The 21,789-nt window shown below is 43.0% G+C and overlaps 1 protein-coding gene across 1 annotated transcript in view; it reads left to right on the top strand.

Moving 5' to 3' along the window:
* The window catches only part of MKRN2 (makorin ring finger protein 2), a 227,283-nt gene that overhangs the window by 57,853 nt on the left and 147,641 nt on the right, over positions 1-21,789 (top strand). Inside the window, exons 3-4 of the mRNA XM_069206645.1 lie at positions 3,142-3,323; positions 9,951-10,255. Of these exons, the coding sequence (XP_069062746.1) occupies positions 3,142-3,323; positions 9,951-10,255 (487 nt within the window). The remainder of the gene's footprint in view (positions 1-3,141; positions 3,324-9,950; positions 10,256-21,789) is intronic.

Raw genomic sequence — 21,789 nt, 5'->3', positions numbered from 1 at the left:
TATGACAGTAGTATAGACCCGACATTATGGATTCTTTGTGGATGGATTTAGTGTGGTGAACTATCTAAAAAATGAATAAGGAAGTCTAGACAAAGATAATTAGTAAATGGAGGGCTTCATATGAAGTGGAGATGGGGTGCTCTTGAGAGGAATTCTGTGGGGTAGTAATATTTAAATATGTTTAAAAGTGACATAATGATGAAGAAGGGTTTACCAGTTTGTAGATGATACCACAGGTTTATCGTCCAAGTATGGATGCTCATATGAAGGTTTCAAGAGTCGTCTGCAAGATGCACTAAAAGCCATCAGCAGTTGGGTGCAAATCTATGATCCAGGAAAGCAGAAAGTCTGTGAGCTGAAAGTTGTGCCATCTAAACTCTGTGGTTTCTATTTTGAGCCAAGGTGCAGATGCTACATCAAACTATTACATTGGTAGTTGAGCATTACAGCGATTACTGTAGCCTGAAATATATAAAATTCAAATATTATGTCTGTATTTTTTTGTACGTTGCAGGTCATATTTACACTACAAACATCTGTCTTGGCAAAAATAATTTTGTATTTTCATTTCAGTCAGGCTTTTCTTCCATCAATCGTTTGTCCTCGCCTAAAAAATTATACTCGAGTAGCACTCAAGATATTAGGTGTAACAATAAATAGTTATTTGTGGCTTTTTCCCCCTCAGTGGATAGTTGTACAACTCTTTGAAGTGTAACGTGACCAAGTGGATTGTGGGTTGCATAGAGGGCTTTTAGGAATTAGGCTTTCTTATCCAAAAGTTTATTTCACAACATGGAAGGCGGCTGTGCTTTTTGTTGGAAAAAAATCTAATCTGGAATATCCAAAGTGAAAACATAATTGTACATATCTTTGTCCAGCAATATTACTTCGTCCTGGTATTTTTCAAGATGCCCAAGCAGTACAAAAAGGTCTTATAGAGTATTTTTTAGATAGAATTACTTTAGCTTAAACCATTATTCCCTGTGATGTACTGCTTTCTTCCTTATACAAAGAATGTTTTATTGTTTAACAGATACTATCTGCAAAATAATACATCCCATATCTGTAACACTAGTGTTGTAGTTTGTTATCTTTTAATTTATCTCACCTTCATCCCTCCAGGAGCCCCAAAATGGTAAAAATGTGAATTGCCTATAATGAGCTCATTGTGATTACACAAAAAGGTATTCTCTTAAGGAAGTTGCAGAAAGGAGTCTGCAGTTCATAAAGGCACCATCATGTAATGAATATATAAACTCTTGATGCTTGAAGTACAGGCAGCATGTCAATCTATTGTAAAACATTCCTTCTTCCCCTACAACTAACACCAAAATTTAGGGGCACACCTGGCAATATTTCTGTAGCCCCTAGGGGATCTTGCTTATAGCTCCCCCAGCAGAGAAAAATAAAACTAACATGCCTCGCTTCGCTTACTCTTCTCTGTGATGAGTTAGGCTTGTCTATACGTAGAGTGTTATTAGTTACTGTCAGAGATGGTCTCATCTGCATGGGATATTTGTTGTTGCATGGACTCTCTCCCTGACCCAGAAAGGCACTAGACCAGTGGTTCCCAATCTTTTGACTTCTGTGCACCCCCACTTTATCATTACTGAAACCCGGGGACCCCCACTAAATCATTATTGGAATCCGGGGACCCCTCCTCTCAGTCATTACAGTTAGCTGGGTACCTAATCTGTTAAAATTATTTAATTTTCTAAGCATTCCGGGACCTCCAAGAATCATCGGACCACCGCACTAGACCCACACAGTAATTGGTCTTTATAATGGCTGGTTATTTATTATGTATAATCAGACCACAAATCTCTTGTATCAGAATGACCAAATTTATTATTCTAATTTCAGTAGTCATAGTATATAAGAAGATGAATATTAGAAAAAACCCATAGCATTTTGTATCGCACATCCCTAATATCTGTAACAATTAGGGTCTGATTATGAGTCTGGCGGTCACTAGACCGCCAGAGTCGCAGTGGCAGTCAGGACTTCCGCTGCTGTGGCAATCCGACTGCCACATTACAACCCTGGAGTTCAGATCACCAGAGTACCACCGTCTCTGCCGGGATCGTTTATCCCGACGGGTTGAAGGCAGGTGGAGGCCACAATCAGCCAGGGCAGCGCTGCATGCAGCGCTTCCCTGCTGATTACGACCTGGCAGTTTTGCCGTCATGAAAAGGCTGGCACAGAATAGGCAGAGGGGGCCACTTCCCAGCCCATGCACTTGGCTAGGAGCAGTGCTGGGGTCCCCTCTTTCAGCACCCTCCAGTGCTCACTGTCTGCAGGCAAACAGTGAGCATTGCCACCGGCTTGATTACGAGCCGGTGACCATGCTACCACTATTTTCCCGCTGGGCTGATGGTAAGGTTTCCGCCCATCCGCTTAGCGGGAAAGTCAAAGTGGGCACAGAAAATCAGGCCCTTGGTCTTACTTCCACATAACACTCATATCTATGTTATCAGTCTCTGGATAATGGTGTTGGCTGAGTTATTAGTACCTATCCTTCCTACCTCATGCAAACCCATATTCTATTCCCTCTAAGAAACTTCTTCAGGCCTGCAGTCTAATTTTGGCCCTACAGGATTCTCGCAAAGGCATCCAGTCTGCCCCTCCCAAAGTCTCAGGTGTCTTTGCACATTTCTGTCCAGTGTTTCTGGATGGGGAGTGGAGGGGAGCGTCTCTGTAGTGCCACAGATATGTATCACTGCATGAACAATCCCTCAGTTAACAACATAGCTGAACATCAAACAATTGTATCAGACATGCTTTCCTCTATATCAGCTCCATGCCCGGTGAAAAAGCCTTGCAGTGATGTGCAATACAAATACCTTTCTAAACAGCAAAATTGAAGTTTCCTCTTTGTTGCATTTCTGTTATTTTTGGTAGCATGACTAATTTCATATATATTTTCTAATGAATTTGTGCGGTCATGTTTATCATACAATTAGGCCTCATTTGTATTAAACATGCACGTCATCAGAAAATCCCTGCCACTTATGTCAAACAAATGAAATTAATTACAAAACAGGTTTTGCAAGTAAGTCCCTTTGTACTGGTATTGTTCAACACGTTACTCTGTTTCATTGAGGAATAAAGGGCTACCATTTTTTTGTGCTTTCTTTTAAGGTATGATCACATTAGACCTATGGGTGCATGTGGTGTGACACCAGCAGCAGTACCACTCGCTTTACCACCACCAGTTTTCCAGATCCCTCTCCCCCCACCTGAGCCCATGACATCTTTTGTTGCCAGCAAAATGCACGAACCAGGAAGACGTGAAAAGAAAACATTGGTTCTTCGGAACAGGGGTGAGTTAGAAGTGCCTTTGCACAACATGTTATAATAATATTTAAAAAATGCAAATTATTTTGCAAATATGTTAAACATATTAATATCACTATGAAGCAATGAGTGCTTTTTTCAACCACATGATGTTAAATTGAGTCAGTCTTGCTTAGTTGAACTTCCTGACTGTCAAATATTTGCAGCAATATGCGTAGGACCATCTAGACTGATACATTCTGCAAGTTATGAATTGAGTATCTACACAAATATGAAATTACCACTTTCTGTCCCTCATGTATAAACAAATTTTATGGTCGGAAATGCCCTGATTCATAAAATCAGATTTCAGACAACAAAATTGCATTTTTTTATTCACTAAACCCAAATAGCGAATCTTACTGAATTGCTCATTGGGTTTGGGAATAAATGCAGATTTAGTCTTTGGAAGGGGCTTGTTAAGGGGGTTTTCCCTTCCAGATACTGAATCTTTAAGCTAAGTATTTATTTTCTTGCTATCGAAATCCGGTCACAAAACATTAATATTTGACCACTTGCAAGATAAGCCCTTCACAAATCCCACTACTTTTCTGTATTTTGAGAACCAAATGTTACCAGTGGATTTATTAGAAGTTGATGTGCAAACTACGACCATTTCTGACAAATCAATTTTTGTGCATTCCTACGATTCCTTTAATGAAATCTTTGTACATGAGGGTCTAAGACTCTAATCTGGAATGCAGTACATAGACCAATGTGATGCATGAAAAACAGTTAAATGTTGGAAATGCTTTGGGGGGGGGGAGAGAAACTATAAATAGAAACATTTTTGTTAAATTAGTCTAAAAGCACACCTCTGCCAATAGTGCTTAAAGGTCTTACCAAAGAGTAAGTATATGAAGCAATGTATCTGCTGTCCAAGAAGGTGGGTGTTCAATTTTAAGAATTTTCTAGGAACTTTAGTTTGTTTACCAAAGTAGCTGAGATTTTAGTTTTGCTCTGAAGGAACTGCTATCTAATTCACTGAGATGGAGAAAAACAGAGAATCTCCATCAACAGAAATTCGCGCCATTGCAAAATTTGTTTCATAAACAGGGTTTTTAGAATTAAGATGTTTAGCTTTTAGCATTATGGTGTTTAAAGATCTCTGAGATCTGGCAATAGCACAGTGCACCATTGTTTCTGGAATAAACCTAGGACCTCTGTGACCACAAACCCCACTTCATGGATCCTATGATGGCAGAAAGATTTCTACATTGAAAAGATGTAACTGTAGGATGTTGTCCGATGTGTTTTCTGGGGGAAAATCAAGTCCTTAAATCTTGTAAGCAGTATTTCAACCTGAACAAAATCAAAAGGTTAAATAACTTTCAACTTAAACAAAGGGTCATGGCTTTGTAGACTAGAACTACAGTTACACAGAACCTTAAGACACGTATTAAGAATAAAGATTCCACAAGGGACCTAATCTCTGCTCTATACAATACATAACACTGACTTTGCCTTAACCAGATGTGAAACGGCAATTTATAGTTCGGTGCAAATAGGCAGTACACCTGAAAACTGATATATAATAATAGTGACAACTGTTGGATTACTAGCCCAAGCATTTATCTGTGTGCAACACAAAGTGACAATGTAAAGCTTGTGAAAGAAAGGTTTATACTGGAATACTCCTGGCAAACTTTGAAGGGAATGTTGGACTGAGGGCAACAAGCTTCACATATGGTAGTCCTGCCAAAAACTGAAACATTACTTTGAGAAGGTTCTGTGCTAAGGCCCTCAAAGTTTTTGGACATGTCTAGCTTTGGTTGGGTTTTGTTGGTACTGGAAGCCAAGTTGAAGATTGCGTGTCAATAGTAACAAGAATATCCTCTAACCATAAGTAGGAGGGGCAGAGAATACAGCCTGGTATGAAACCCATTGATTGACTTTCTTGAAAATGAGTCACCTGAGATTTATTGCCCAACAGCTTTGAGGGCTTTGCAACCATACTGGGTGATTGATCAAAGAACAGACTTATCTCCAGTGTCCCTATCTGAATGTTGCAACGACCCTAACGCTTCATCCCTCCTGGACAACCTCACCACACTTGGTCTCAAGCAACTAGTCAGCCTCCCACCCTCAATCAACAGGTCACACCCTAGACCCCGTCTTCTCGGCGGCAAACAGCACCATCTCGCACTCATCTGAACACCATTGGACCGACCACTGAAGCGTCCACTCCACATTTACGAATCACACGTCACCACAACCCTACCCCCAGGCAGAAACTAACTCATAAAACCCAGCTCACCAATGCCAACCCTTCCCCCCTCCGGATGCCACAAACGCGAGCAACTCAGCTTGCAACCTGCACCGCTGGATCACGGAATGTGCCAACGACATAGCCTCCCCCAGAAAACTTGCCAAAAACCAGCATCAGAGAAAACCGAACTGGTTCACGACAGATCTCTAAGAATCCAAATGCGACTGCAGGCGACTGGAACAAAAATGGAGGAACAGCAAAGAATCCGCAGATCGCACAGCCTAAAAAGTCGTAGTCACCAAGTACCATCAGCTCATCAGACCCTCCAAGAAATCCACCATTCGAGAACATATCGGCACCAACGCACACAACAGCAAGGAGCTATTCACCATAGTCGAGGAATTCACAAACCCCAGATCAGACATGTTTCCCCCTGCTCCCCCCAGACCTCTGCGACAACCTCAACACCTTTTTCCACAGGAAAATCCAGAACATATTCAAAGGTTTCAAGAACCAAAACCTGCCCTCACCAACCCCCAGCATCACCAGGAACCACACGCGTAGACCCTGAACCACTGGACCCCTATCTCCACAGAAAACACCTGGAAACTCATGAGCTCCATCCATTTAGGGGCACACTCAGACCCGTGCCCATCCACATCTTCAGCCTGGTCAGCGCCACCATCGCACCAGAGCTCTCCCGGACTATCAACCTCTCCTTCGAAACCGCCACCTTCCCATCCAACTGGAAACGTGCAGAGATCAACCTGCTCCTGAAGAAAACCCTCTGCCAACCCAAGGGAGATGAAAAACTAAAGACCAATCTCGCTGCTCCCCTTCCCGGCCAAGGTAACAGAAAAGGACAGGAAAATGCAGCTGACGGAGTTTCTCAAATCAAACCACATTCTGGACCCCTAGCAGTACGGATCAGCAACGAGACAGCCCTCGCACAGCCATAGACAACATACGTGCCATACTAAGCCACAGACACAGGGCCGCCCTCAACCTCCTCGACCTCTTTGCCTAGTTTGACACAGTCTCCCATCCAACCCTCTACACTAGACTCAACGACGCCGGCATCTGTGGCAAATCACTGGAAAGGATTTAATCCTCCCTTGCCAGAAGAAACCAGAGCGTCAGACTCCCACCGTACACTTCGGCGTCCAAAGAAACATGCTGCGGAGTACTGCAGTGATTCTCACTAAGTTCAACCCTCTTCAACATGTACATGGCCCTGCTCGCTAAGATTGTCAGACAGCACAGACTAAACGTTCTCTGCTATGCCAACGACCCACAGCTGATCCTCTCCCTGACCAACATCCCATCAACAGCCAAGGGAAATTTCCACAATGGCTTGAGAACAGTCATCGCCTGGATGGGAGGCAGTTGCCTCAGGCTCAGCTCGGACAAGACGGAGATTGTTGTAATCAGCTCCACCCCCTCCGCCTGGGATGACTCCTGGTGGCCAGCCGCCCTGGGAAACTCCCCAAATGACCACGCAGGCAACCTGGAATCATCCTGGACTCAATGCTTTCATGACCTGTCAAGTCAGCGGCGTCTCTTCAGCCTGCTTCCACACCTTGCTGCTCCTTCAAAAGATCTTCAAGTGGATCTCCACCGAGACTAGAAGGACGGTCACCCACGCCCTGGTCAGCAGCAAATTAGACTACAGCAACACACTCTACGCCGGCATCACAAAGATGCTAAAAGCAAGACTATTCTGCAGCAGCCAGACGCATCCTAGACATTCCCTGCCACAACCACATCTCCTCCCGCCTCCGAGACCTCCACTGGCTCCCGGTCGACAAACGCATCAACTTCAAGCTACTGACTCACACCTATAAGGCACTTCGCAACATTGAACCAGACTACCTCAACCACCGCCTGACCTTCTACACCCCTGCCAGGCAACTCCAATCCTCCCATCTCGCCCTTGCCGCCATCCCCAAAATAAAGAGAAGCAAAGCTGGAGGCAGATCCTTCTCCTACCTCACAGCCCGGACATGTAACACACTTCCTCTCAAACTCAGACAGGCTGCATCACTGAAGCAATTCAGGAAAGATCTCAAGACCCGACTCTTCGAATGATCAGCAAGACCACCACAGAGCTTTGAGACCCTAAGGGTGATTAGCCGCGCTCTACAAGTACTGATTGATTGATTAAAGGTCCTATGTGTAACCATGTCATGGTGCTGTGGTATATAAGCCTAAGATATACTACTGTGCTGATATCAGTTATTTTTGTTTGGGGTCGGGGTGGGTGTACTTGGAATGAACCAGCAAGCTATAACTTTTTATTTATTTATTTATTAGTTCTTCTATAGCTCAGTTTTACACATGAATAGAGTCTCTTGGTGCTAATGAATTCTGTTAGAGCTTTAATGAGAAGAAAAGAAAAGATGAGGCAAACAAATACTGAGCATGCAGCCATGTTTTGTGCAGTGTGTGAAACTTAGAGCACAGGGTCAGGTCGTATGGGTCAGAAATTCCATAGGAAGAGGCCTAGAAACTGGTGAGATCTTCACCCCCTTAAATATCAGAATGAAAGCATGTTGGAGGATTATCTTCGATACTGGCAAAGACTATACACTTTTAACTTCCTGGGTAAAATGCTAGAGAGTTGTTGTAGACCTACATGTACGTATGCATGAGGCAAGCAATTTTAAAATGAGTGTTACTTAATTACCTCATCAAACTTCTTTAACTTGAATACCAGTCTAACTGCCCATTCTGCAGTTTCTAAAGCCTATTCAATCACCTTTTTGATAGGCAGAGGTAGGCTAAATTCGCATAGTATAATCTAGAATGTAGGAAGACATTAGTAACAATGACTCCTTGAGGGAAAGAGAGAATGAAAAATTCTGCAAAGCTGCTTGAGCTGGAAATAAAACACTCATGTTAGACAACTGTAATTTGTAGTTTAGGTGACAGTTTGGGGTCCAAAATGAAGCTCAGATTACAGGCAGATGACTGTGTCTGGGCAAGAGCCTACACATTGAGGTCAGAAATTAGGTATTCAGTTTCAAGAAATTCCTCTTTATCCAAGCATAGTCAAACGATTAGTAAACAGGGTATCATCTGAATTACAGATTTACTTGAAAGGTACGCAGAATGTGGGCCAGTGGGCTTAAATGTAAATTACTCAACAGGGGCATAAGATGGCCTCTTGTGCTACACTTGAGAAATCCTTGAGAAAACCCCTTCTGCTAATATGAATAGTCATCTGGTTTCAGATCCCTTTTTAGCCACTTTACGTTCTGTTTGCTGGTTAACAGAAAGATTTAAAGAGATTTTTTGACCATCTCTGTCTTTTTTTCCAGGAGCACTATTAGTAATGAACCACTTTAAAAGCAAAACATTCAGGGATCAATTCCATCTGACGTGTTCTTGCTTAATTATTGAATTTCAACAGATGCAAGTATCATATATGATATAATGGATTTCCAGAGAATGATTCATCTCTAAATTTGAAAATGTTCCATTGACAGATGTAAATATTCAGTATCTATAGTTTTGTCACACAGCATGACCATTCTATCCTGAAAAGTATTTTTTGATTCATGTAGGCCTAGTTGTATGACATCTATAAAGAGAGCCTGCGGTGCAGTCACTATTCGGTAAGAAATCTAACCTTGGATCAATGTAAAATCTTACACATATTTAGAAGCAGTAAACTGTAGTAGGTTAGCAACAAGAATGTGTGCAAGGAAAGCCCAGTCAGTTACAGTACAGTTTGCTTCATTCTTGTAAAAAATTATTTTGCACTGTTTACAATACATTAACCAGCCACTTGAGTCAGTCCACTTATCGTTTTCATTCAGAGAGAAATTGTATTTCTGGGAGAGGAGGATGAAGAGAGCTCAAACTAAAGCTTTGCTTTTATGAGTAGGCATAGATTTTGTAGCACTAGTGACAGTTTCCAGTTTAGGTCAATTTCTTAAATGGAATTTGGAAATAAAGACAAATTGTAGGCACAGTAGAGCTTTATTTTTTTGTTAGCTGCTCAGGTTACTACTAGTACAGGGATCACATAATCCAAAATCCTGTCAGTGTAGCAGTTTTCTAATTCTGGATGGAAAATCATACACTGTGCTTGAGATTTTCATTTGATGTAATAGGGTATGAAGAATTTATGTAACTCACTCTTTAACATTAACATTGATTTAGTTCCTAATTTCCAATACCTAAATTTGAGATGGATGTTATTTTGGATGAAGTAACTCTCTCACCTAATGCACAATCCTGCATCATCTCAGAAGCCTTCTGCTCTTCACCAACATAGTGCATTTGCAAACAATCTTAATTCATCTAGAAATTAGGAAGCTCATTAACTGTATCTCTTTTAATTCTTTGGTATGCTGCTCTTACTCTGTTAATTAAGGTTATATTTTTTTTATGTTTGAAGATTTATGTGGGTTAACTGAAGAGAAGTCCCAGTCCAGTTCGGCTTATGATCCAAGCTGTTGCAATGACCAAATAGAAAGTCTTGAAGCCAAGCCTCATACCTATTTGGATGCTATCCGGAGTGGACTCACTGAATTTGATGATGATGGCCCTTACCCTGATGGTCAACAGATGTGCCCCTATGCCGCTGCTGGAACCTGTCACTATGGGGAAAACTGTTTATATCTCCACGGAGAGCTGTGTAAAATCTGTGACCTTCAAGTCCTGCATCCCTTTGATCAGGAACAAAGAAAAGCACATGAAAAGGTAAAGGAACGTCTGCTACTAATCCACAAAACTGAAGAGTCATGGCACACGTGTATATTGGCTTTAGAAGCACAGATCACAATACATGCATAGGATGCATAAAAACTACTCTCTTGTACTATTAGTCATAAAGGAACACTTATTTTTCAAAATATTATCAACATTGAGGCCCAAATCCCTGCAGGTATGTTTATTAAAATATGTTATGCAATAATGAAAAATATACATTTCAAAATGTGTTGAGTGTTCATAAACATAGTGAACAAAGCGAAAGAGTGGGATAAGAGCCAAAGATAGTGATTGAATTGCTTGCAAGACAAGTAGTGTAGTTTTAATGTAGGAAATGGACCTGCCGATCTACTTGCTAAGTCTTCAGGTCTGTTTTGTTCCACAGAATGTTTATGTTTTCATTTTTATCTTAGTCTACTAGGTATGATTGGCTGCTAATTGCTGCCTCCAAGGATGAAGTTGATAACCCTATTTCTCTTCCAGGGGAATCTCCTAAGCACTTAATTGTCCCACAATGGGCAGGGTCCCAGAGTGGTCAGTAACGGGTATTTATCATTCGGACCACGTTTCCATAGGAAAAACATTTTTTGTTTTCCTAATAAGTTTGGCACAGTTCAATACATTTTCCCAAAACTTTCCCCCAAAAAATTCTTCCACCTCAGCTCCTTGGAAAGTTTTTGGATGATCCATGCAGTAGGGGCTGAGGGGGGAAAAAAAGGAGGGAAGGATGTCCTAAAACGTGTTTCCATCATTCATTTTTCAACAGGAAAATTAGACACAGCTACTCCCCAAAATCAGCTTAACGGAATAATATCAGATTTACAAAAAGCAAGATCTTGGTCCAGAAGGCGTGCTTTTTGTGACTTGGTGTGAATGCATTCAGTAGTTTTAGAGAAATTAAGATTAAATGCCACAGAGGATCTGCGGACCTGACAGATCTCAAAACAAGATCCGATTAGCTGCCACCACATCAACAGTGATGTGGTGGCAGCCATCGTAGGACTGAGGACTCAGTCCCTTGTCCTGAAAAAACATTAAAACATTACATAACAGGGCATGGTAGGGATACCCTGCAACGCTAGGCCTGGTGGGGGAGGGTAGAGTCCCAGAGGCCCCCCAGCCACAAACATATTTGTACATTTTACTGAGAATTTGCGGTGGAATTTCAAATCCACTGTAAAATAAAAAAATTAAAATAAATTGTGTTTCCTGCACTTTAAAAAATAATCCCCAAGGCTGGGGGCAGGGCCCAGGGGATCACTAAAGTATACAAAAAGTGATGAATAGAATGCTTGAATTAATCTCGGTCATTGGTAATTACTCGGGCTTCATCCCAGTCCATCTTTATTTTGCACAGCATGCCACCTCCGCTTGGGCCCTGCCATATGCAAATCAGTCTTGACCCTGCTCCAGTAGGAATAATCCAGCCCAAACTGCCAGGCCAGGTCCTCCTGAACTGGAACACAAGCAACCCAGGACCGGTTACACCCTAGTTATGGCTCATCAGGCAGGTATAGCGTGGTTCAAGTGACAGTGTGTACGGGACCCATGTCTCAACATACCCATCCCATTTAGGGCAATACGCTGAAGTATAAACAAAATAATGAATGGAATGCTTGAATTCATCTAAGCCACTGATAGCTACTTGGGCCACATCTTTGTGCATTGTTATTTTGCACACCATGACACCTCTTTTTGGATCCAGCCATACACAGTATCATTAGCCCTGTTCCAGTGGGAACAGCCCAGCCCAAATTGCCAGGCCAGGTCTCCCTGAACTAGCACACAAGCAGCCCAGGACCAATTTGTCCCTAGTTAGGGCTCATCAACTAGGTATTGGGGGGTGTGTGTGTGTGTGTGTGTGTGTGTGTGTGTGTGTGTGTGTGTGTGTGTGTGTGTGTTGGGGGGGGCAGCACATTTGTTTGGTTTGGGCAGGGTGGTGTGTGTGACACCCACCTCAAGCCTCTATAAGGCCGCAGGGACCCCATTCCCCCGGGCCAATTTCATAATGAGGGGAGGGGGGCGTAGGGCCACCCTCCCTAAACCTTTTAAGGGGATGAGGTTGAGGCACTGGGGACCCATTCCCAAGGGCTGGCTCAGGGACACTGTCCAGAGGATCCCAACCCCAGGGACACCATCTTTTATAATGTAACCTCTCTCAACCGTCGGGAGCAGAAAGCTGGGAGCACACAACTGTTTCTCTGCCCACCTCTCAGGCAGGGAAACACAGAATTGTTTCCACCCAGTGGGAGCATAAGTAACTTCTATAGCTTGCACCCTTGCCATGCTTATGAGTCCACACTTTACATCACTCATGGCATGTTCTGTGGCCTCATTGATAACATCACTGCAACATTTAAAATTGTATCATTGATAACAAAACTGTGCATGGTGGGGCTGCAAGTTATAATTAATTTAGGGCGTGTGTTATAATTACTTGAGATAACGACAAATGGTGAATTTTGGTGGTTTTGTTAGTTTAAAATTGTATGCTTTAACTGACGTTTTTACCTAACTATAACATACCTTTGTGTTTTTTCTGTGACTGTAAGCATATATAAATCAAGACAGTGCCCTTTCAGGCTTAGAGTGGTACATAAATTATGCAAAAAGGGAGCAGGGAACTCTGGTAGTTCCCACGTTTTAGGTGGAGAGCAGCTCCTTAATATGGAATACACTACAACACCACCAACAGTCTGAATCTTCTCACCTCAAATGTCTGTTTTTCTGTATATATGTGTGTGTGTATATATGTATGTGTGTGTATATATATATATATATATGTTCGATGGCATATGTTGCTGCAGATACACATGTTTCGCACAGTCCGCTGCCTGGTGTTGGGCTCGGAGTATTACAAGTTGTTTTTCTTCGAAGAAGTCTTTTTTGGTCACGGGACCGAAGGACTCCTCCCTCTTCGGCTCCATTGCGCATGGGCGTCGACTCCATCTTAGATTGTTTTTTTCCGCTGTCGGGTTCGGACGTATTCCTTTTCGCTCCGTGCCACGAACAGATGTACACTGGGTAAGTGACATTTTCAATATATATATATATATATATATATATGTTCGATGGTATGTGTAGCTGCAGATACATATGCTGTGCATATCTCGCCATCTAGTGTTGGGCTCGGTGTGTTACAAGTTGTTTTTCTTCAAAGAAATCCTTCTTTGCGTCACAGGATCTAGTGACTCCTCCTCTCTGTGATAGTGCACATGGGAATCTACTCCTTTGTTAGATTGTTTTATTTCCGCTGTCGGGTTCTGGCGTGTTCCCTCTCGCTCCGGGACTTTCGGTTCAGAAATTCTCTATTTTTTCAAACTTTTCTCATACCTTCGGTATTGTTTTGAATACGGTTTATTCCGTACTCGATCCGATAGTATCGTCGGGATCAAGGAAACGCCCTTTCGGGTGCTCGCACCCCTGGCCCTACTGTGTCTTAGCCTAATGGATCGGACCCCATTCCAATTCGGTCCTCGCTGCCACACAAAATTTCCTCACACCTATCAGCACTTGCTCTGTAATCTCTGTCTTTCTCAAGAACATTGAGAAGAAAACTGTGAGGCGTGTCGGTCTTTTCGATCTAAGAAAACGTTATGCGATTGAAGGGCACGAAGACTGGAGATTGCGTCCAAATGTACAGAGTCCACCACCGAGACCCTCGAAGAGGAGCAGGCACGGCAGTTTTGATCCCAGACTCTGACTCCGAGCAGGGTTCAGATGACGACAGCCAGCCAATAGCAGCAGCGTAGTACGTGAGTACACCTACCCCAACACCAGCTTTTAAAAAATCAAGCAAGGTCTTGGGTGCATCACTGCTGTCAAGCCATGGTTCCACCCAGAACAAATTAATCGTCGACCGACCCTTGGGTTCGGCACCAAAAAAGGCCAAAACACTCCATCAGCGGGTTATCACGCCTGTTTCGGTGTCGGGTCGAGCCAAAAAATACAAGCCTCAACCTCTAAACCGAGTCAGCGCCCAACATCATCTGATCTGAAAAGAGTACGCTCCGCTTCGGAGCCGAAACCTCAGCTACCAGCTATGGACCCGAAAGAGACAACATATACAGAGGGGACAGGGCTTTCGGCAAGAATGAAACCTGTGCCCAAAACATTTACTGAACATTCCTCTAAGGGCACAAAACATACCTCTGAACATCAAGTGAAGGAATCGGACATTCAACCTATTTTAGAGGTTATGGACATCAAGCACAGGATAATTTTTCCAGTCTCTTTTTGGATTTGGGAGAATCCAAATCCAGAAAGAGACTGGAAAAATTATTACTTCTCGGCCTCCACAGACTAAAAGAAAGTTAGCATTTCAGGAGACTCTTGATACTACCCCACCAGTGGCAAAAATCTACAAGCAAAAGGAAAAACCGAAACCTCTTTAGCTTTCTTCACCACATTCACCGCAACTTTCTTTTTCACCACAACCTCTCACTACACCACCTTCACCATCACACTCTCACACATTCTCACAAGAAGAAGAAAGGGGTGATTCCAGTTACACTGTGTACCCATGGGACAATTATGATTCGGATCCAATCCAATCTAACGATCCAGATCTCTACCCTACCAGACCATCTCCACCAGAGGATAGTACAACATATACACAAGTTATATCCAGGGCAGCTGCATACCATGAAGTACAAATGCATGAAGAACCTTTAGAGGAGGATTTCCTTTTTAATACCTTATTCTCAACTCATAAGCAATACCAGTGTTTACCAATGCTTCCTGGTATGCTTAAGCATGCAGAAGAAATATTCAAAGAACCAGTTAAAGCTAGGGTTCTTACACCGAGGATTGACAACAAATATAAGCCTGCACCAACAGACCAAATTTACATCAAACAACAATTACAACCTGATTCTGTTGTGGTCATTGCAGCCCGGAAGCGTGCCAATAGTCAGTCTTCTGGGGATACCCCACCCCCTGACAAAGAAAGACGTAAATTTGATTCTGCGGGGAAAAGGGTCGCAACACAAGCAGCCAACCGATATGTATTACCAATCCCTAGGCCCTCTTAGCAAGGTATGATAGGGCACATTGGGACGAGATTCAAGAATTCTTGTAATAACTATCTAAAGAACACCAAAACCAGTGCAGCAAATTGTGGAAGAAGGTCAGGCCATAACAAATAACCAAATTAGCTCTGCTCTAGATGCAGCTGACACTGCAGCTAGAGGAATTAATAACAGCATCACATTTAGAAGACAAGCATGGTTGAAGTCCTCAGGTTTTAAAGCAGAGATACAACAGGCGGTCCTGAATATGCCATTTAACAGCAACTTTTCGGACCTGAAGTGGACACAACCATAGAAAAACTCAAGAAAGACTCTGACACAGCAAAAGCCATGGGAGCCCTTTATACCACACCATTTCGGGGTTCCTTTCGGAAACCACAATTTAGGGGAGGTTTTAAAACCCAAACTGCAGAGGCTTCCACCTCCCATCCAAAGCAAGGACAGGAGTATTATCCAAGTGGGGTCATTCAGAGGCTCTTACCGAGGATAACATTTCAGAGCCAGAGGTAAATTTGAGCTTCAAAAAGTGCTTCCACACCGACTAAACAATAACTTCCCAAACATCCCACAATCCCATACATCTCCTGTCTGAGGAAGACTGCAGCAATTCAATCCTCACTGGCAAAACATCACCACAAATCAATGGGTACTCTCAATTATCCGCAATGGTCATTGCCTAGAGCTCATCTCCGCTCCACCAAATATTCCACCTCCTTCTCACAGACTCTCTCCAGAACATAATATTCTACTAAAACAAGAGGTACAATCTCTATTACTCAGAGGCAATAGAAATAGTTCCCATCTCACAGCAACGAACAGGAGTATACTCCCTATACTTCTTATAACAAAGAAGGATGGTACTCTCAGACCCACTCTCAATCACAGGCCTCTAAATCTATATATCCTGTCAGAACATTTTCACATGGTCACTCTACAGGATGCCATTCCCTTACTATAAAAATAAAATTACATGACCGCCTTAGATCTAAAAGACACTGACTTCCACATTCCCATACACCCAGCTCACCGCAAGTATCTAAGGTTCGTAATCGCAGGCAATCCTTACTGATTCAAGGTACTACCCTTTGGGGTAACAGCACCTAGAGTGTTCACAAAATGCCTAGCTGTAGTAGCGGCATTCCTCAGAAGACAACACATACATGTCTTCCCTTATCTAGACAATTGGTTAATAAAATCCAGCACCATTCTAAAATGCCAACAACACACACAATACACAATATATACCTACACACTCACAATCAATTACCAGAAATCTCATCTTCACCCAGCACAAATTCAACCTTATCTTGGTGCAATTCTGAATACTCATTCAGCATTAACCTACCCAAATCCACAACGGATACAAGCCTTTCACTCCCTCATATCCCGAATGAAGGCCAATCAAACCTACACAGTAAGATGTGTCATAGAACTATTGGGAACGATGGCATCATGCAGAGTAATGGTACCAAATGCACGTCTAAACATGAGACCACTGCGACAGTGTCTCTCGCAATAATGGTCTCAGGCACAGGGTCGGCTAAAGGATCTAGTGTTGTTAGACTGCCAAACTTAAAAATCTCTGCAAAGGTGGAATCACAACAACTTAGCAAAGGAGCGACCATTTCAAGGCCCTGTGCCACAGACCATAATCACAACAGATGCGTCAGTGTCAGGGTAAGGAGCCCATCTCAACAATCTAACGATACCACGGGAATGGTACACAATCCAACAAACTTATCACATAAGCCACTTGGAATTATTAGCGGTGTTCATAGCCATCAAGGCATTTCAACCACAGATCATACACAAAATAGTCTTAATAAGAACAGAAAACATGACAACAATGTATTATCTGAAAAAACGGGGGGGCACACACATCCCAATTGTCCCTTCTAGCTCAAACAATATAGAAATGGGCAATTCACAATCACATTCACCTGCTAGCGGAATACATCCCAGGGATACACAACCAGCTAGTGGACCTTCTAAGCAGGACACCGCAACAAATACACGAAAGGGAGAGTCCCCCACAGGTAATTCAATATTACTTTCAAATGTGGGGAACACAAAACATAGACCTCTTCGCAACAAGCGAAAACGCAAAATGCCAAAACTTTGCATTCAGATACCCACACCCTCTGTCCAAGGGCAATGCTCTATGGATCAACTGGTCAGGGATATTTGCTTACACTTTTTCCCCTATCCCGTTAATTCCATTTCTGGTCAACAAAATGCGCCACACTTCCCTCACCATGATACTCATAGCTCCCACGTGGGCACGTCAACACTGGTACACAACACTGCTAGATCTGTCAGTAGTACCACATCAGAAGCTTCCAAACAGACCAGACCTGCTATCTAGGAACAAGGGTCAAATCAGGCATCCCAATCCCAGGGTGCTCAGCTTGGCGATTTGGCTCCTGAGGTCATAGAATTTGGATACCTATAGTTCCATTAGAATGTATGGACATTCTAATACGTTTTGTATATTACTGTCAACCTTAAAATATCGATCCACTGAAAGCATCAATTCAGGATATTATGTGTTATTTGCTTTATTTACAAAAAGCAAATCTTGCCTACTCCTCTATTAAAATTAATTTAACAACGATATCAGCCTTCCCACGAAACAGACAACATACCTCTCCGTTTAGAGTTCCTGTAATAAAAGCATTTATGGAAGGGCTTAAACCCATTATTCCACCTAGAGTTCCACCAGCTCCTGCATGGAATCTTAATATTGGGCTCACAAGACTTATGGGTCCCCATTCGAACCCATGCACTTTTGCGCTATTCAATTTCTAACATGGAAGGGTGGATTCTTGGTAGCAGTTACCTCCTTGAGAAGAGTAAGTGAAATTCAGTCATTTACTCTAGAAGAACCTTTCTTCCAGGTACACAAACACAAAGTAGTTCTTAGGACAAATCCAAAATGTTTGCCTAAATTGATTTCACCTTTTCACGTTAATCAGTCAGTGGAATTGTCAATCTTCTTTCCACAGCCAGACTCTACTGCTGAAAGAGCTCTTCACACTCTGTTCTGCTTTCCCTCTTATCTCATAACCAAGCTTCCAGAACCGCTCTGGAATGCACTTCTAAGTTTAAAGAAGACATTTATTGTTATTAATTCCCCACCGCAAGGTTCCTGAGAGACGAAATTAGTAGATTGGAAGCACACGTTCAAAATTAGTCGCAGGAATGAAAGCAAAATATATCAAAGTACTTCTCAGTTGCAATGTACACAGCAAATATAGGTGATTATATTATAGCATAACTTCAAACCAAAGCATAAAAGTCAAAATTCATCAACGTAGGGCCTGTAGCTCAGCATCATATTTCTGGGGTCTGCAAGTTGATGACTCCGGTCAACTGCGAGAAAGAGATTCTCTACCCAAACGGGAGACAGGCAACTGACGTCTAGCTCCTGTCTGAAGTCAAGCTGATTCAATCTACCCTCCTGTAGCCCAGAGTCATCCTTAAAAGCAAACTCAGTGTGAGAACCGAAGGACCCTGGAGAGTGGCCAATTCTCCCGAGCCCCCGAGCTCTCAGATTGGATTGCGAGGTAAACACAAAATCTACGTGCTCTCATCAGCTAAGGTCTGGTGTGAAGAAAACAGCTTGGTCCATCTTGTGGAAAAACACAGCTCATCTGCAATGTCTCAACTGCAATGTCTAACCCCACGTTCAAGCCAATAGGCAGCTAACCTAAATATCAAATGTAATGTCTAATGTCATGTCAAAGCCAATAGGCAGCTAAACTGAATACAGAATGTAATGGCTAATGCCATGTCAAAGCCAATAGGCAACTGACCTGAATACAGAATGTAATGGCTAACGCCATGTCAAAGCCAATAGGCAGCTAAACTGAACAAAACATATAATCTGCTACTGGTGAACATTGAGCAAATAATATGCACAATGGTGAAACACGAAGTCATTGGTCAAACACAATTAATAGCATCACACACTCTTGATCTCAAAAGAGCTCTAATGCATTATGTAGACAGAACAAAGGACTTTAGGAAAACTAAACAACTTTTTGTTGCTTTTCAACAACCTCGTAAAGGTAATCCCATTTCAAAACAAGGATTAGCTAGATGGATTGTAAAATGTATTCAAACATGTTACATCAAAGCAAAAAGGCAACTATTAGTAGCTCCAAAAGCACATTCCACTAGAAAAAATGGTGCCTCCATGGCATTCTTAGGAAATATACCAGTGGCAGATATATGCAAGGCAGACACATGGTCCACACCACACACATTCAGTAAACATTACTGTGTGGATGTGTTATCTAGACAACAAGCCAATGTTGGCCAAGCCAAGCAGTGCTAAAAACACTATTTCAACCTACTTCAACTCCTAAGGGCTAACCACCGCTTACTTGGGAGGAGAACTGCTTTTTAGTCTATGCACAGCTTGTGTATCTGCAGCTACACATGCAATCGAACAGAAAATGTCACCAGTGTACATCTGTTTGTGGCATTTAGTGCTGAATATTCACATGCGCCCTCCTTCCTCCCTAGAAGCCTGTAGTCGTTGTAGTACTTAATTATTTAAAAATGTACGTGCATTGCATGGACATCTTCTTTACTTTCTATATATATATAGTTGTACATACATAAATCTTCACTCCTTACTTCACCCTCCTGTGGGAAAACAGTCTAACAAAGGACTCGATGTCCATGCGCACTATCACTGAGAGGAGGAGTCACTCGATCCCGTGACTCGAAAAAAAGACTTCTTCGAAGAAAGAAACTTCAAGCCCAAAACTAGATGGCGAGATATGCACAGCAGTACATGTCATGAATAGATGTACACTGGTAAGTCACATTTTCCATATATATATATATATATATATATGTGTGTGTGTGTGTGTGTAAAATGTTACCTAGTGTTAGTTTCAACTAGGTAGTTATAGTTAGGACCATATTTACCGCCTGCGACCAAAGGTTTCCTCTGTTTCCCTGCCTGCGGCGATGCAGGCAGGGAAACAGAGGAAACATTGCTCTCACAGAAAGATAGAGCTGTTTTAGCAGCTCCCTTCTCTGTGAGAGCTTTGCTGGCTCCCACAGGAGGTGGAGAGCCGGCTGGGACCGCTGGGGCCTTCAGGTTCCCCCTGCGGCCCTCAACATTGTCACTTTGTTCCCTGGGCGGCACCCAGGTCACATGACCAGGCGCTGGGGGATGCAGTCCCTGGGCCTGAGATCAGCCTTGGGAAGTAGGGCTGCGCGGCTCCCCTCCCTCTCCCCCCCCCCCCCCCCCCCCCAACCGAAAATATATATAGTCTGGGCACTGGGGGATGTGATCCCCGGAGCCAAGATTGACCTGGGGAGGGGGGCACAAGCCCACCCCCCTCCCAAAAATTCAATAATTAGGCCAGGCGATGGGTCCCTCGGGCCGACATCGTCCTGGGGAGGTGGGGCCGCGCGGCCCCCATGCCCAGCTTTAAAAAAAAAAAAACAATTTAGGCAAGGCCCCCAGGCTAAAGATCGGTTGGGGAGGAGGGCATGCGGTCCCCCTCCCCCAATAAAAAAGACTTTAGAATGCTGGGCCTCAGGAGATGTGGTCCCTGTGCCAAAATAGGCCGGGGTAGAGGATGCAGACTTGCAGCCAACTACTACTGTGCATGTCCAAAGGCAGTGCACAGCATGAGGTTGGGTGATTAGGAGTCTTGGCCAAAGGCCAGGCCCTGCGCCCAACCTCTGCTCTGCACAGCCAAAGGCCATGTGCAGTGTGGGGTTGGGTGGTTATAGGGGCTGGCCGCAGGGTCTGGCTGCAGGCTGTGCGTGGTGGTGGTTGGATTAATGTATAGCAATGAATATTACTTTATGTTTAAAAAAACATAGAAATTCACTGAAAAATACAGACAGGGACGTTATAGTTAGGCTTATGTTTTACACTTACAAAACCATAGAAATTCACCTGCTGTAGTTAGTTATCTCAAGTAACTATAAATTGTACACTAAGGTAACTATAACCTGCACCCTTGCCATCCACTGCTAATTACCCAACAAATTACGGCACTCCTGATAACATTTATTATATCAATGTAATGTTTGGAGTAACATTTCTGACTAAAAAACTGTGCATGGTGGGTGCACGCAGTAGGCATGTGCTTCGCCTCAGCGATGCAAATATTTTCATAGGCTGGTGGGAGAAGTACGTGGCCTCGTGGGAGGAATTTGATGAGTGGGTAGAGCGAGTGGCCCTTTGGGTACGCTACATTGACAATCTACTCTGAATATGGAGGGGACCCAGGGAAATGGTGGAATTGCATATTCGAAAGCCTAATAAACAGTTCACCAGGGAAATAAATGATGTAGGAGTACCTTATTTAGATCTCTGGGTCTTTGTTGAACAAGGTAGGATACAAATGAAATTGATCAGGAAACCCACAGCAGGTAATTCAATACTCCATGCCAGTAGCCAACACCCACAGAGTCTGGTCCGCAGTATTCCCTTTGGAGAATTGTCATGCATAACACTGA

The sequence above is a fragment of the Pleurodeles waltl genome, chromosome 9 (assembly GCF_031143425.1).
Source record: "Pleurodeles waltl isolate 20211129_DDA chromosome 9, aPleWal1.hap1.20221129, whole genome shotgun sequence".
In the NCBI taxonomy this organism is placed as follows: domain Eukaryota; kingdom Metazoa; phylum Chordata; class Amphibia; order Caudata; family Salamandridae; genus Pleurodeles; species Pleurodeles waltl.
The sequence above is the reverse complement of the archived record's forward strand: the minus strand, read 5'-3'. Positions and strand labels throughout refer to the sequence as shown.